Genomic DNA, 12793 nt, shown 5'->3' on the forward strand with positions numbered 1-12793 from the left:
TTGCGCTAGACTTTGCCTGTGACGAATCCTGCCCTTCTGCTCAGCTTTGGGCTCCTGTTTCCAAACCTATTCAGCCCATACTACCAGGGTGTCCAACCTTACTTCCTCCAACTCTGTCTTGCAATATAAGTAAATAAGGGTGCTACAGCGGCCATGTGTCTTGCTTGGGGGAAGCAGGTGGGCTGAGTTTTCACTGCGTCCTTACAAGCTAAGAAATGTCTTTAATCACAGAGGTGTGTCCTTTCAATTTAATTTTTTTTTATACAAACTTAAATAATTGAAGGCTTTTCTCTGTGCGTGATCCATTGCAAATATTGGTTCTGTTTTATTATTTATTTCTTCCAGATGCATATTTAATAAATAAAACTGAGGCTTGAAGTTTGTGCTATGGCCTGGGGTAGTTTCCAGGCAGAAGTAAATTAAGTTTGTTTTTGGCTGCTATATTCTTGTTTCTACCAGTTTATTACACAACAAACAAAGGGGAGAGAAGGAGAGGGAAGGGAAGGAAGGGAAGGGGAGGAAAGGGAAAAGAAAGGAAGGGAGGGAAAGAGAGGAGAGGAGAGGAGAGGAGAGGAGAGGAGAGGAGAGGAGAGGAGAGGAGAGGAGAGGAGAGGAGAGGAGAGGAGAGGAGAGGAGAGGAGAGGAGAGGAGAGGAGAGGAGAGGAGAGGAGAGGAGAAGAAGAAGAAGAAAAGGAGGAAAGCAAAACAAAACTTACAAATGCTGTGTTGAAGCAAGAGAACAGTATAGTTAACGATGCTAAGAGGTCCTTTATTGTAAGCTTTTAGGTAGGGAGCACTTGGGTTGCTTAATAGCAATTTTGGATGGAGATGTAATGGGAGTAAGGAGCTTCCTTCAACCTGAGTTATTTAATCAGTTCTCTTTGGTGATCTTGTCTTTTGACAAGCTGACAAAACCATCTTGTGCTGCAATGTCATTCATGCTTGGCTTCCATAGTAATGATGTATATCTACATCTAAAAGCACTGTCCCAGCTGTTTATATGAGCTGTTTGCTAACAGTTTTTGGCATAACAGAACTACTTGATGCATATGCTCTGTTACGTTCCACAATCAACGTAATGCCCAGTGGCTTGTCATCTGAAAAGCCCTCGTAATGTTAATTGCCATTATAGCGGCAATGCAGAGCATCGTGTGCTATAAACAATGACTGTTTTGTGCTGTAGTTAATTTATTTAGAGGCAGAAAGCTGCTGTAGTTCTGCATTACCGAGAGAGATAAAACATAGCATTTTTAATGATATATATTCCTTTTAAAAATAGGAAGATAGGTATCTCTTACCCTAGATAATTTCTTTTAAATTACGTTAGCACCATGAAAACCCAGTTCTTTAGTCTCTAAGACAACCGTGGCATGAAAATAGGCCTTATTTTCGAGGCGTGTTGTCTGTTTAATATGTAATGTGATACCTTGTCATGCTGTGACAACGTGACAGATGGCATTTGCACTATAAAACTAAATTATCTTTTGTGCATAGCTATACAACAGCTAAATACAGTAACTCTGTACGATGCGCTGATTAATGCGGGCTGTTGCAGATGTTTTAGAGATACCGGGATGGTTTAACTTGGCATCAAATGATTAATGGTTTTATTTAACATGCCTACCAAGATTTTGGTACTGTTTCAGCTTCTATCCTGGCTTGTAAGGGCTTTTTGGAATCAGATATTTAGAGTTATGGACAGTGGGATGTGAAATTGTGTTGTATTGCAGCTGTTTGTCTGTTACTTTTGTAAAACAGGCAAGGACTGGTGGTGGGGAAGCCTAACCAGTAGGCTTGTGTTTAACCTTACAGCTCATAATGAACTGGTAAGTTCTGTAGTGCTCAGGTTGAAACAGGACAAGGTATGGGCGGTGGCTTCGGTTCATTTTATGTTAATTTTCATTCAGAATATCATCTCCTTGAAACCGAGGATCAGAGTAGCTACCTACAGAGCTGGAGATGGTTCTGTTATTTCACAGGATCGATCAGGCAGTACTTGGCTTTTGTGAGGTTGCACAGTGTGGTGGTACTCAGGAGTGAGTTTGCCTGTGCTCAGATGGCACCTGCCTGTCAGCCATGGTGCAGGTGGTTAATCCCTTTTTACCTAAGCAGTGGCGTTGCTGTAGTGTGTGGTCAGCTGTCCTAAAAGGGACACTGCAAAAAGAAGGGAATTAAATTGCCACTTATATGCATTCATATTTTCATGGAGCTTTCCTGTGTAATGCCAAGACTGCACAGCTGAAGCTGGGACAGGCGTGTTACTCCATCAGCAAAGAAAACTTCAGCTTTGTGCTGACGTAGCTGAGATCTGTTACTATTATGTACTATTGTATGCCCTCATATATAATGCTGTCATCATGGTGTGTCCAGAGCGCTGCTGCTTCGAGTAAATCCACTTTTTTTTAACCTCCTTGTAAATTGTGTTTATTTGTTTTGCCAATTGCCCTGGAAACTGGGGCCTTCGTACCAGCCAGCCTGCAGCATTCAGGGAAGAATGCAGGAAGCAAGTGCATGGGCAAGGCATGCCGTGGGGCAAGCTGTGGGTTTCACATGGAGCTGAGTTCTGCTGCTTGGCTTCCCTGCCTCCAGCCATCTGGGCGGGCTGGCTGGCACATGAGGCCTAATCCCGGACAGAAAGCTGTGAATAAGGTCGTGTTGAAATCCCCCTTATTTAGGTCAGTTTTGATGTATTTGGCTTTCGTTTGTGCATTGTTGACTGCAGATTTTCTCCCGAGGTGGCTGTGTGGGCTGCCTGTGCCTGTGAGACTTTTTTGTTTCTTGAGCTGTTTGAGCACGGGGAACCAAAATAGGTGCTGTTTTCACGTTGCCTGAGATCATGGAAACGTTCAGATGTGGGTGCCTCATTGACATTAGAGTAAGTGATGCAGAAACCGTGTTTTGGAAACATTGTGAAAGCCCTTCCACCCAACCCGGTGTCCAGCTAACCGCGTGATACTGAGATTTGTTGAAATGCTCCTCCCCTTTGGTTTCCTGACTATAAAGTAGCTTTGATAATGATGAATGTGCCAATAGTTGTACTTTCACCTACACTTAAAACTGCCTAACCAACCTCAAACCCTCCCTTGTATTTTCTTCATCTTGCCTTGTGTTACTCCTTTCTGCTTTTCTCTTCCTTCTCTCTGTGTGTTCTACAGCTCCATTGTGCATCATAAATATATTCAGAGAGCCTGCTGCTCCTCAGGCCCTTGTGGTGCTCCAGCCTTGTGTGTTTCTCAGTTATCCAGAAATGTTTTAGATCCAGCTCAAGAAGAGAGTGATAGGTTGCTGCTAGAATTATGTGTGTATCAATAAAAATGGTACAGTTAGCAAATCTGAATTGGTACAAGTGAAGTACTGCCACACTGGAATAGTAAGTCTGCTTGCTAGGCTGTTGTGAAAAGCAATCTGCTTAAGACCATGTGGGGCCCCTAATGTAAGCTCTTTTAAGCTGATTTAATTGTTTTTACCAATGATGTTTTTGTTATAGAATCATTGAATCACAAGGTTGGAAATGACCTACAAGATCATCTAGTCCAACTGTCCTCCCATTACTGTTGCTACCACAAGCCACTAAACCATCTCTCGTAGCTCCTCATCCAGACACCTCTTGAACAGCACCAGGGATGGTGACTCCACCACCTTCCTGGGCAGCCATCCTAGTACCTGACCGCTTTGAGAGAAAAACTTTTTCCTTATGTCTAATCTAAACCTCTTCTGGTACAGCTTGCAGCCATTTCCTCGGGTACTGTTTCTTGCCTGGGAGGAGAGGCCAAGTCTCTCCTCATCACAGCCTCCCTTCAGGAAGTTGTAGAGTGCAATGAGGTCTCCCTTGAGCCTCCTCTTCTCCAGGCTAAACAATCCCAGCTCCTTTAGCCACTCCTCATAAGACTTGTGTTCCAGACCCCTCACCAGTTTCGTTGCCCTTCTCTGGACACGTTCCAGGGCCTCAGTGTCTTTCTTGTAGTGAGGGGCCCAAAGCTGAAGGCTCACTAAGACCGCTGCTCAAATGCAGAGGTGATGGGATAGCTGAGGAAGGAAACCAAACCAACAAGCATGCATGTAGCCACAGGTGGGATCAGAAACCATCAGAACATGAAAGGCAGATAGAAGGTAGGTGGCAGCAGTGTGGTCTCTTTAACACTGGTGTGCAATTAGGGCTCTTCTGCTTCCCCCCGACTGTGGCAGAGTGGGTGTAATATTTGCATCTGTTGTTTTCCCAATGCAGTTAGAAGCTGATTTTTTTGGTGAAATTCTACACTGACTTATAATCCGTGTTGCTGTACTTACAAATTTAAATTAAATGACTTGTAGTTTTGTAAAAATATGGAAGAGTAGTATTAGACTTTGTTTTGAAAACAAACTCTTTCCTCTCTGTGCTATAGAATACAACCTTTCTCATCTCTGCTTTATTGTGCCTGTTATCCAGGCCTGGTGTTTGGCTCCAAGCCCAGTAGCTGGGGGAAAAAGTGGTGAAAGTGGAGCAGAGCCCAGTGGGAAAGAGCAGGCAGCCTGTGCCAGGTGCTGGCTGCTGGGGGCTGAAGCAGTCATGGTGTGCACTGAGGAGCAAGGCTCGCCTGCACCCTGGTTTAGAGGTTGGAGAGTGCAGAAAAGCAACTGAAGAAGCATTTGTCCCCTTTGGTTTTATTTGCCTCCCTGATGGCTTGCTGGTTCCTCGGCTTGCTGAGTGCTCTGAAGTATCTGGATTAAGAGGTGGTTTGGCTCTTCAGGCTGCACAAAAGAGTATTTTCTTGCTTGGTTGCTTTTCCCTCTTTACATCCATACAGTATGCAATACTCTGCTTTTAAGAAATGCGAATGCCTGCTGCTTTCTAGTGCTTGGTTAACTGCAGAGAGCCAAAGCCACGTGGACAGACATGAGTTGCCCTCTGTCCCTGCTGTGTGCTCAGCCCCACTGTTCTAGTGCCAACCTTCTAAGAGCCATGGGGTGTCTTGAGTGTCACCTGGCACATCTGTGGGGCCCTCGCCTCATCCTGGGACACACCTGGGCTCCAGGCCTTTGATAGCTCCAGATCAATGCATGACAGAGAAGGCGGTTTATTGCAGATAGAGATAGCAGGAATGGTGTTCGAAGGGAAAGGTATCTGGGGGCAAACTGAATACAGTTGATCTAAAAATGATTAAATGACAATGAACTTTGTAACGGCTTAATTCAGCATGTGCTTTCTCTCCAGTGCTTGGAAGGAGACAGCTCCTATGCACTGTGGATGTCTGTGCCTTTCATCACTGCTGAGTGAATTTTGCAATTATGCTGACCCTGAAAAGCTATAGAACGTGACACCCGTTCCCATTATTTATCAGCATCTCTCATTTGTAGTTTTATGCCTCCCTTCCAGGGCATTTGTTTTAATTGGTTTCGGTTGATGGCTAACTTTGGTTATCTGCAATATTATTGCATTTTGGGATGGTGCTGGTTATGATGAATAATAGCAGAAAAACCGATATTTCTCTTTAAGGGATACAAATCATGCTTGTCTTCCAAGTGCACTGATAGTTTGGCAGGGAGAAAGAACGAAAAAGAATTGCCTTCCAAGTGCATGCAAGTTGACAGCCCAAAAGGTGATTTTCTTGACTCATATACTTCAGTTTGCTGGGTTTTACATATGGCAAGTCTCCAGAATAAATATTGTTTTTGGAAAACCTATTCAAATTCTGTCATAAGAGTTAAATTACTGAGTATCAGACCTCAAACGATATGCTTGATTTAAACTTCTCTCGAGTTTTAAAATGGTAAATTATATTAGCAGTAGCTTCATGGAAAAAGGCAGAGCACGAGTTTATTCTTGTTCAGGAATAGTCCTGGGTACAGCTGCTTCCAGTGAGGATGCAGGCAGCTAAACTATTAAATCTATTTAATGTTTTCTAAAAGGTCTGCATCGGTTCCTCTGGAAGACAGTGAAGGAATGCTGTCATCTGTGTCATATCACCGGGTTGCACTGCATAGTGTCAAACCCTGAAAACCTGCAAGGTCACAATTTGGGATCTGTTTAAAAGGGTAGGAAATGCCAAAAGCAATTTCAGAAAACAGGAGTTAAAATGTAAATATAGTCATTGAACTTTGCTGTGTCAGGCTGAGGCTGGTTAGAAGAGCCATTTTAATGCTGAAATCAGTGCCTTACTCTGTTTCAACTTCTATTGTGTGGTCTTCTTATTGAGGGTTAGATTAGACTGGAATCAGAAGGGCTGAGCCTGGTTGCAGGTTGCATCACACTGAGTCACAAGCATCCAAGCAGCACCCAGCAAAGGGCTCAAGGTGGGGGGGAGAGCTGTGCTGTGCTGTGTGTGGTGCTTCCAGCAGGCAGCATGCCCAAGCAGGGCCTTTGCTCTTGGGCTAACTCTGCCAACGAGTTCCCTTGAGCTGAGCTTGCCTGGATACTAGATTATGTGATTAACTCATTGAGAGTGTTAAGAGATGTTTTCTTGAAAACAGAAGGTCTGAAGTGGCATAGTGCTGATGCAATGTTTGATGCTGTTTGAACGGCTGTTATTAGTAAGCATTTTTGGTTTTGTTTTCTTACCAGTCCTGCTGCCCAGCTTATCTTGGAACCAGTCAGCCCCCTCCCTGTTTCCTTTCAAAGGTGCAATTATAGAAAGTGGGCTGAAATGACCTAGAGAGGGCGGTCCTACCAGCATTTCTTGAGCAACCAAAACTGTGAAACAAAGCTCTGTTGTATCATTTGCAAAAGGATTTTGATGGAGAGTTGAGAAAGCATTTCCATGTTGAAGTTGCAGCTCCTCTGGTACCAAGCACTTAAAACAGTGAATAAATACTGAGCTGATAACATTGTTAGTAATATTCCTCTCTCCTGTCCCAGAGGCTACTAAGAAATATACATATATATGAATATTCTGCTTTGCGCTGTGCAGTCCCATGTAGGGCACTGGGTGCAGATTTACACAGTGTAAGAAGGATGTAAAGGCATTAGAGAGCATTTAAAAGAGGGCAGTGAAGATGGGAAAGGGTCTGGAGGGCAAGGTGTATGAGGAACAGCTGAAGTCCCTTGGTTTGTTCAGCCCAGGGCAGAGGAGGCTGAGGTGGGACCTCGTGGTGGTTGCAGCTCCTGTCTTGTGAAGAGGAGGGTCAGCGCTGAGCTCTGCTCTCTGGTGGCAGGGACAGGACCCCAGAGAACAGCATGGGGCTGTGTCAGGGGGGACTTGGCCTGGGCATCAGGGAAAGGTTCATCACGGACGGGGTGGTTGGGCACTGGGACAGATTCCCCAGGGCAGTCATCATGGCCCCAAGTGCCAGAGTTGAAGGAGTGTTTGGACGGCACTCTCAAACATAGGGTTTGATATTGAGTGATCCCGTGTTGAGCCTGGAACTGGACTCAATGGTCCTTATGGGTCCCTTCTATCTGAAATATACTACTTGTCTATACATTACTCTTTTAATTCTTCCTTAAGTCTGAGTGGCTTCCACTGTTTGTCTGCTAGTAGTAGTTGTTGAATATTATGTTCACACAGAGACCTATGCATTCTTCCATGTACGTGATTTTGATTGCTATACTATTCTTCCAGCAGAAAAAAGGCACAAAATGGAAGGTAACTGTGGCATTTGTTTCCCCTGCATTGTACACCTCAGCCTCTGATCTGAAGTTTCCATGTTTGAGCAATTCAGTGTTGAAAGATTCTATGCTAAGAAATGGATGTTTATTGTTAACTCCTTTGGGATTAAGAATTCTTTAAAGGATCATAAATTATAATAGTTGGAAGCAGCAGAATGAAGTTCAAGAAGACAACAGATTAACCAAATGGCAACTTAATTTTATACTGATCTACAGATAAATGAAAAAGATTCTGTACTGTGCCAGTGAACAGGCATTCTGTTACACACGAATGAGTTTGACTCTAAACTGTGCCCCTTTTAGCATAAGGGATGTGACAAGATTATAAATGTGATTGCAGACACCTGTAGTAGAGCTGTTTGGAACTGGTGGCTTACAGTTAACTGAATCAAAAACATGCAATCAGCCAGTTTCTTATTGAAGTACCTCCGTACAAAATCAATGTTATCAGCATATCTCTTTGAAAGACAGTTGCTTTGGGAGTTGACTCTCTACTGATAATCTAATGTGTGAATTTTAATAAAATCCATTTGGTGCTGGAAACGCAGATTTTGAATATTGTGTACTTCTTTGTCATGTTTGCAGGACTTCTCACTAACGGCCAATCTAAAGGATTAGGACCGGGATCAGAGCAGCTGGAGAATGAAAAGGACGATGCATCGCAGGTGTCCTCAACAAGCAACGATATTAGTTCTTCAGATTTTGAAGAAGGGCCCTCGAGGAAAAGGTCAGTAGTACATCATGATTAAAGAAGTAGCCTCTCTGCTTTGTCCCTTTTGTGCTATAAGGTTGTGATTATGTTATCAGTAAGGAATGATTGCAAATACTGCCCTACTGTTAAAAGACTTTCTAGTGTAGGCTCCTAGTAACAGTAGGATTTTGTGCTTCATCTTCATCCATCATTATTGCTGTTTTCTTTGCGGGTTTTGTTGTTGTTGTTTTATCTTGGAAAAGCAGTAGATGATTGCTGAATTATCTGGCTTGATACTCTCTCTCTGCCTCCCCTGTCCACCTTCATTGCGTCTTGGGGCCATATCAATAAGTACTTGTGTGTAATTCCATGGAAAATGTCATTGAAGCAGTGTTACCCTTGTTATTTTTAATTTTCTGTGAATGAAACCACATTGTTTAAAAAAAAAAAAAAGCTTCTGAAAATTGAAACTGAAGTCATGCAGTGTTGCGGGTATTTGATTGCAAAGGACTGCTTTGACATAATGCTGTGGTAAACTGCTTCTTCTTTCCTAGAAGTCGGTTAAGAAGCCCTTGTTGAACTCCTACAAGTTCTTACCCTGAATGTGCAAAATGTGGGTTAAAATTGTAGGAATCAAGCCAATCTCTTACAGAAAATATGCTGAAAATGCAAGCAGAGGCTTGGAGTTGTCTTCTCTATGAAGTGAGAACCAAAACAGGCTGCCTGAAAAAATGCTGTTTAAAAGATAGAATTGGAAAATGCTTTCTCAAACTTTTTTCTTTTGCACTCTTGTCACCCTAGTCCCAGGCCAAAATGGACTGTAACAATGGACTGGAACAATGCTCTCCTGGATGCCCCCATGTCCCCATGCCTCCTACCCCTTTCCCCATGACTTATTGTTCTCCCCACTGCAGCAACATACCCAAAATCTAGCTCTGAATATGCCTACTAGCTTGTTTGGCATACCCAAATAAAATCTCTGCTATTTTCCATACTGGTAGAAATTCTGTAAGACTTATTGCATCCTACTTCAGGTCAGGAAGAATATTTGTATGTTTGTTTTTAGCTTTATGAGTTAAAACAGAAGCTTGAAAACAATTTCTTCTTAGAAATGTAGGTAGAATAACCCTGGGAGACAGTGATCATCATTTGTTGCTGTTGCCACTGATGCTAGCACGTTATCTTGAGGAAGTTTTGCTGTCCTCTGTGCTTGCTGTGTCCGCTCAGTTCAGTGCCCTCGTTTCTCAGCTGTGCTGACACAACCGCTTGCAGGGTTATACATTGAATAGCTTGAGGGAGCTTCTTAGGATTAGAACTAATACTGGGTGGGAGATGGATTTAGGCTTTTTTCCAGGGCTCTTTGTTTTTAACCTGTATGAGTTAACGTATCTTGCTCACAGGAGCAGATGCCGGTGTAATGTTACCTTGGTCATGGTCATCTCAGGGTCTCACAAAGAGTTGTGTCAGAAATACTGGGCAGATGAAAGATACCCAAGAGAACAATGAGTGGGGACAGGATTTGAAATGGCCGCTGTTCTAAACTTGTCTGACAGAGAGGGTATCTATGACTGATCAAGCTTTGAGAGATCATGTCCTCCTCGTCTTCCTTTTGTGCTTCCTCAAAATCAAACTTTTAATTGTTTGTTCATCCGTGTGTACAACTAACTGTGCTTTTGTGCTGAAACACAGCTTGAAGCGCTGGCTGTCATGTGTACTTCATGTAGTTTTTCCCCCTCCCCAGACCTGTGTTTCAGTTTCAGGCTGTGGTTTGACCTTGTAGTTCTTTAGCATAATGACAAGCTGGTACTGTGGTACTCTCCCCATCCATCCTGCCTGGCAATATGCAGGTTTCCAGGTTGGGCAGTTCAGTGACTAATCTGGCAGAATTTTTTGATGTGATTCCAGTGGGTTACTGGTGACAAGATTAGTTGTTGATAGGTAGGTGGTGACAAGCATCTGTGGGGAGGTAAATCCCTACCTGCCTGTCTGGTGAAGGGATGCCTCTTGGGTTTCCCACATAATCACATAATGTAACATAAGAGCCCTCAGCCAAACACAACTCTGGGTTTATCACATCTGTGGTTCAATCAATTTCAGCTCAGAATCAACTGAGCAGCCCCATACATCATGAAGAGAGAATCACGATGGGAGAAAATGGTTCTGGTGAAAATATGGTGATATAATGCTTGAGATTTTACTCAGAAACTTGCATAGAGAATCTGATGGACCAGGCTTTTGAATGCCACACTGAGGTTTTAAATGCCTCAAACAAGATTTTATGTAGACTTTGTCAGTAATTAACACCTTTGTCTGGGAACTGGAGGCAGCTTTCTGTACAGCTGAGTTCACAGTCAATGGGGAAAGTCCCATTTCCAGTTGTTTTTTTTTTTTTTAATCAACTGTAGGGTTTTAGATTTCAACAGAACATGCTCTGCCTACCATTTTCTGAAGCTAAGGTTTCAGCTGTGATTGCTTGGTGGTGGTGGTAGAGAGGAACAGAAGTACACATGACTTTGTGTAAAGTCTCCAAATCTGTCGCATAAGTTCCTGCTTACAGAGTAGAGCCTGGGGGGGCTGGTAGCAACAGGTCTCCAAAGTACTTAGGTTTGTTTGAGTTTCCACTCTGAGAATAAAAAAGATTTGCTTTGGTCTGAGCCGTGTGTTACTTTTGTCCAGGTCTGGATGGAAGGGGGAGGGGGTTGAGGAAATGTTGAGTAGGAAATACTGCTTTCAGTGCATGCATTATTGTAACCTTTGGCAAAAGCATTCAAGTATTGCATTAAAAATGCCACATGGAACCTGTTGTGTTATGAATTGCTATCTAGTTGCTGTGAGAGAGAGCAGGTGCTAGTTTTGGGAGAGATGAACAAAAGATAAATGGTCTTCACAGAGTAAAGACTATTTTAAAAAGCCATGACAAAGGTAGTTGACCTTGAAGGGGGACTTTAGTGTAACTTTTTGTTCTTTTTCAGTATCACTCTCCAGCTTGATGCTCTGATTCTCAGTTGAGAAGGGCAATCGGTGACAGGCCAAAAGAGTTTGAGTCACTGTGCAGGATGTTCTTACATTTTTATGAGCCGCCTCTGAAGAATTCATCCACTGAAGTATTAGTAACGTTGTGCAGGAACAGTTGTATAGTTTTTAGCAACAATTGCTCACCTTACCCAGGAATGTATTTGTGCAGAGCAGGCTGTATGTGACAGTATGTTCATCATTGATGACAGGAGGCTGTTACTTGCTTCCTGTTACTGCTCACTCTCATGAGCTCTTCTCCAGCAGCACATGCAGGGAATTGCTGAATGCTTTTCTCTTTTACTTTGAAGTTCTGTTGATATGAAGCTCTGAGAAGTGAGAGGGGTTTGTCTGATTTGAGCAGCCACTAAGTTTTATGTTGTGTTTTCATACTCAATGTTAGCATATTTTCTCCAGTAGGGAAAAGGGTTTGTTTAAATAGAGGGAAGAAAAAATAGCGTTGAAGAAATTTCAACATGAAAATCTGGGAAGAAAATCTGAAAACATTCACCAGTCCCCACACTTCCACTCTTGTGTCAGTTTTTCCAGTAGGAAGCCTGTTGTTCTTCACTCCACAGCTGCTCCACGTTATTTCAGAGTCACTCTGTGATGGTGACCTTACCCTCACCTGCTGTGTCAGGTGAAGTTGACTTCTGTGGTTGACACCAGTGTGATGCTCTGAAAGCATGGGGGGTCCGTGGACCAACTAGGGTATGGTTTCAGCTCTGTCCTTGCCTGTAATATCTCCACGCCGGCCGAGCTATTGACAGCATCCTGCATGCAGTGTTGAAGGTTAGTGCCTGGGAAGTGAAGTTAGAGTTTCCAAGCACGGGAAGGAAGGATTGAAGCTGTTTGCGTGGAACGTGCACAGCATTTCTCCCAGCTGTCCTCCAGCATTTCTCTGCATTACAGCTGTGCTTTGTGAGCAGCTGCTGGACTCTGCAGATTCTCACTATGTCCCCTGTTCCCAATGGCCCCTGGCACCCGGTTGCAGGAGCAGCAGAGCAGATGCCCAAGCTCCTTGTTCTGTTCTGCTATAGGGAAAGTTGTTGCCAGTGGGAGAAAGGCACAGCCACTGGGGAGCGGTAGCATTTTAAGCTGCCACAGCTGGATTGGGCAGAAATTGTTTATTAGGAACCCTCTGAGGTCTTTAATTAATACAGCTGCTTTCTGATAATGCTCTCAAGCAAGCATGGTTCTGTGTTATAGCAGGGCTAAGATGTGGGATATGCTTTTAACCCTTGCTTTGTGCTGGCTTTCTGCTGCCTGTTGAATTTTGCTTTTCCTTTTATTAATATTAGCTCCCCAAACTCGCTCACTGTGGGGTAGATGAATGGCAAGGCTTGCCAAGACAAGGGGTGAGAGTATGCAGCCAAGGAGCTGGTGATTGCACAGCTTCAGTACCAGCTGTGCTTGCACTACACCTTTAACACAAGAAAAAGCCAGCAAGGGTAGGCCAGGTTCTGTGCATTAAGCAAGTGGTTTGTTGTAATCTTTTTCAACTTGGG

General features: G+C 43.5%; 1 protein-coding gene across 3 annotated transcripts in view; it reads left to right on the top strand.

The window, feature by feature from the left end:
* Nucleotides 1-12793, top strand: part of JARID2 (jumonji and AT-rich interaction domain containing 2) — a 196909-nt gene that overhangs the window by 99149 nt on the left and 84967 nt on the right. For all 3 annotated transcript variants that reach the window (XM_015854678.2, XM_015854676.3, XM_085540184.1), the window contains exon 3: nt 8168-8309. In XM_015854678.2, coding sequence (XP_015710164.2) covers nt 8168-8309 — 142 coding nt within the window. The remainder of the gene's footprint in view (nt 1-8167; nt 8310-12793) is intronic.

Source organism: Coturnix japonica, chromosome 2 (assembly GCF_054131305.1).
Source record: "Coturnix japonica strain WE chromosome 2, WE-NBRP24, whole genome shotgun sequence".
NCBI classification, from domain to species: domain Eukaryota; kingdom Metazoa; phylum Chordata; class Aves; order Galliformes; family Phasianidae; genus Coturnix; species Coturnix japonica.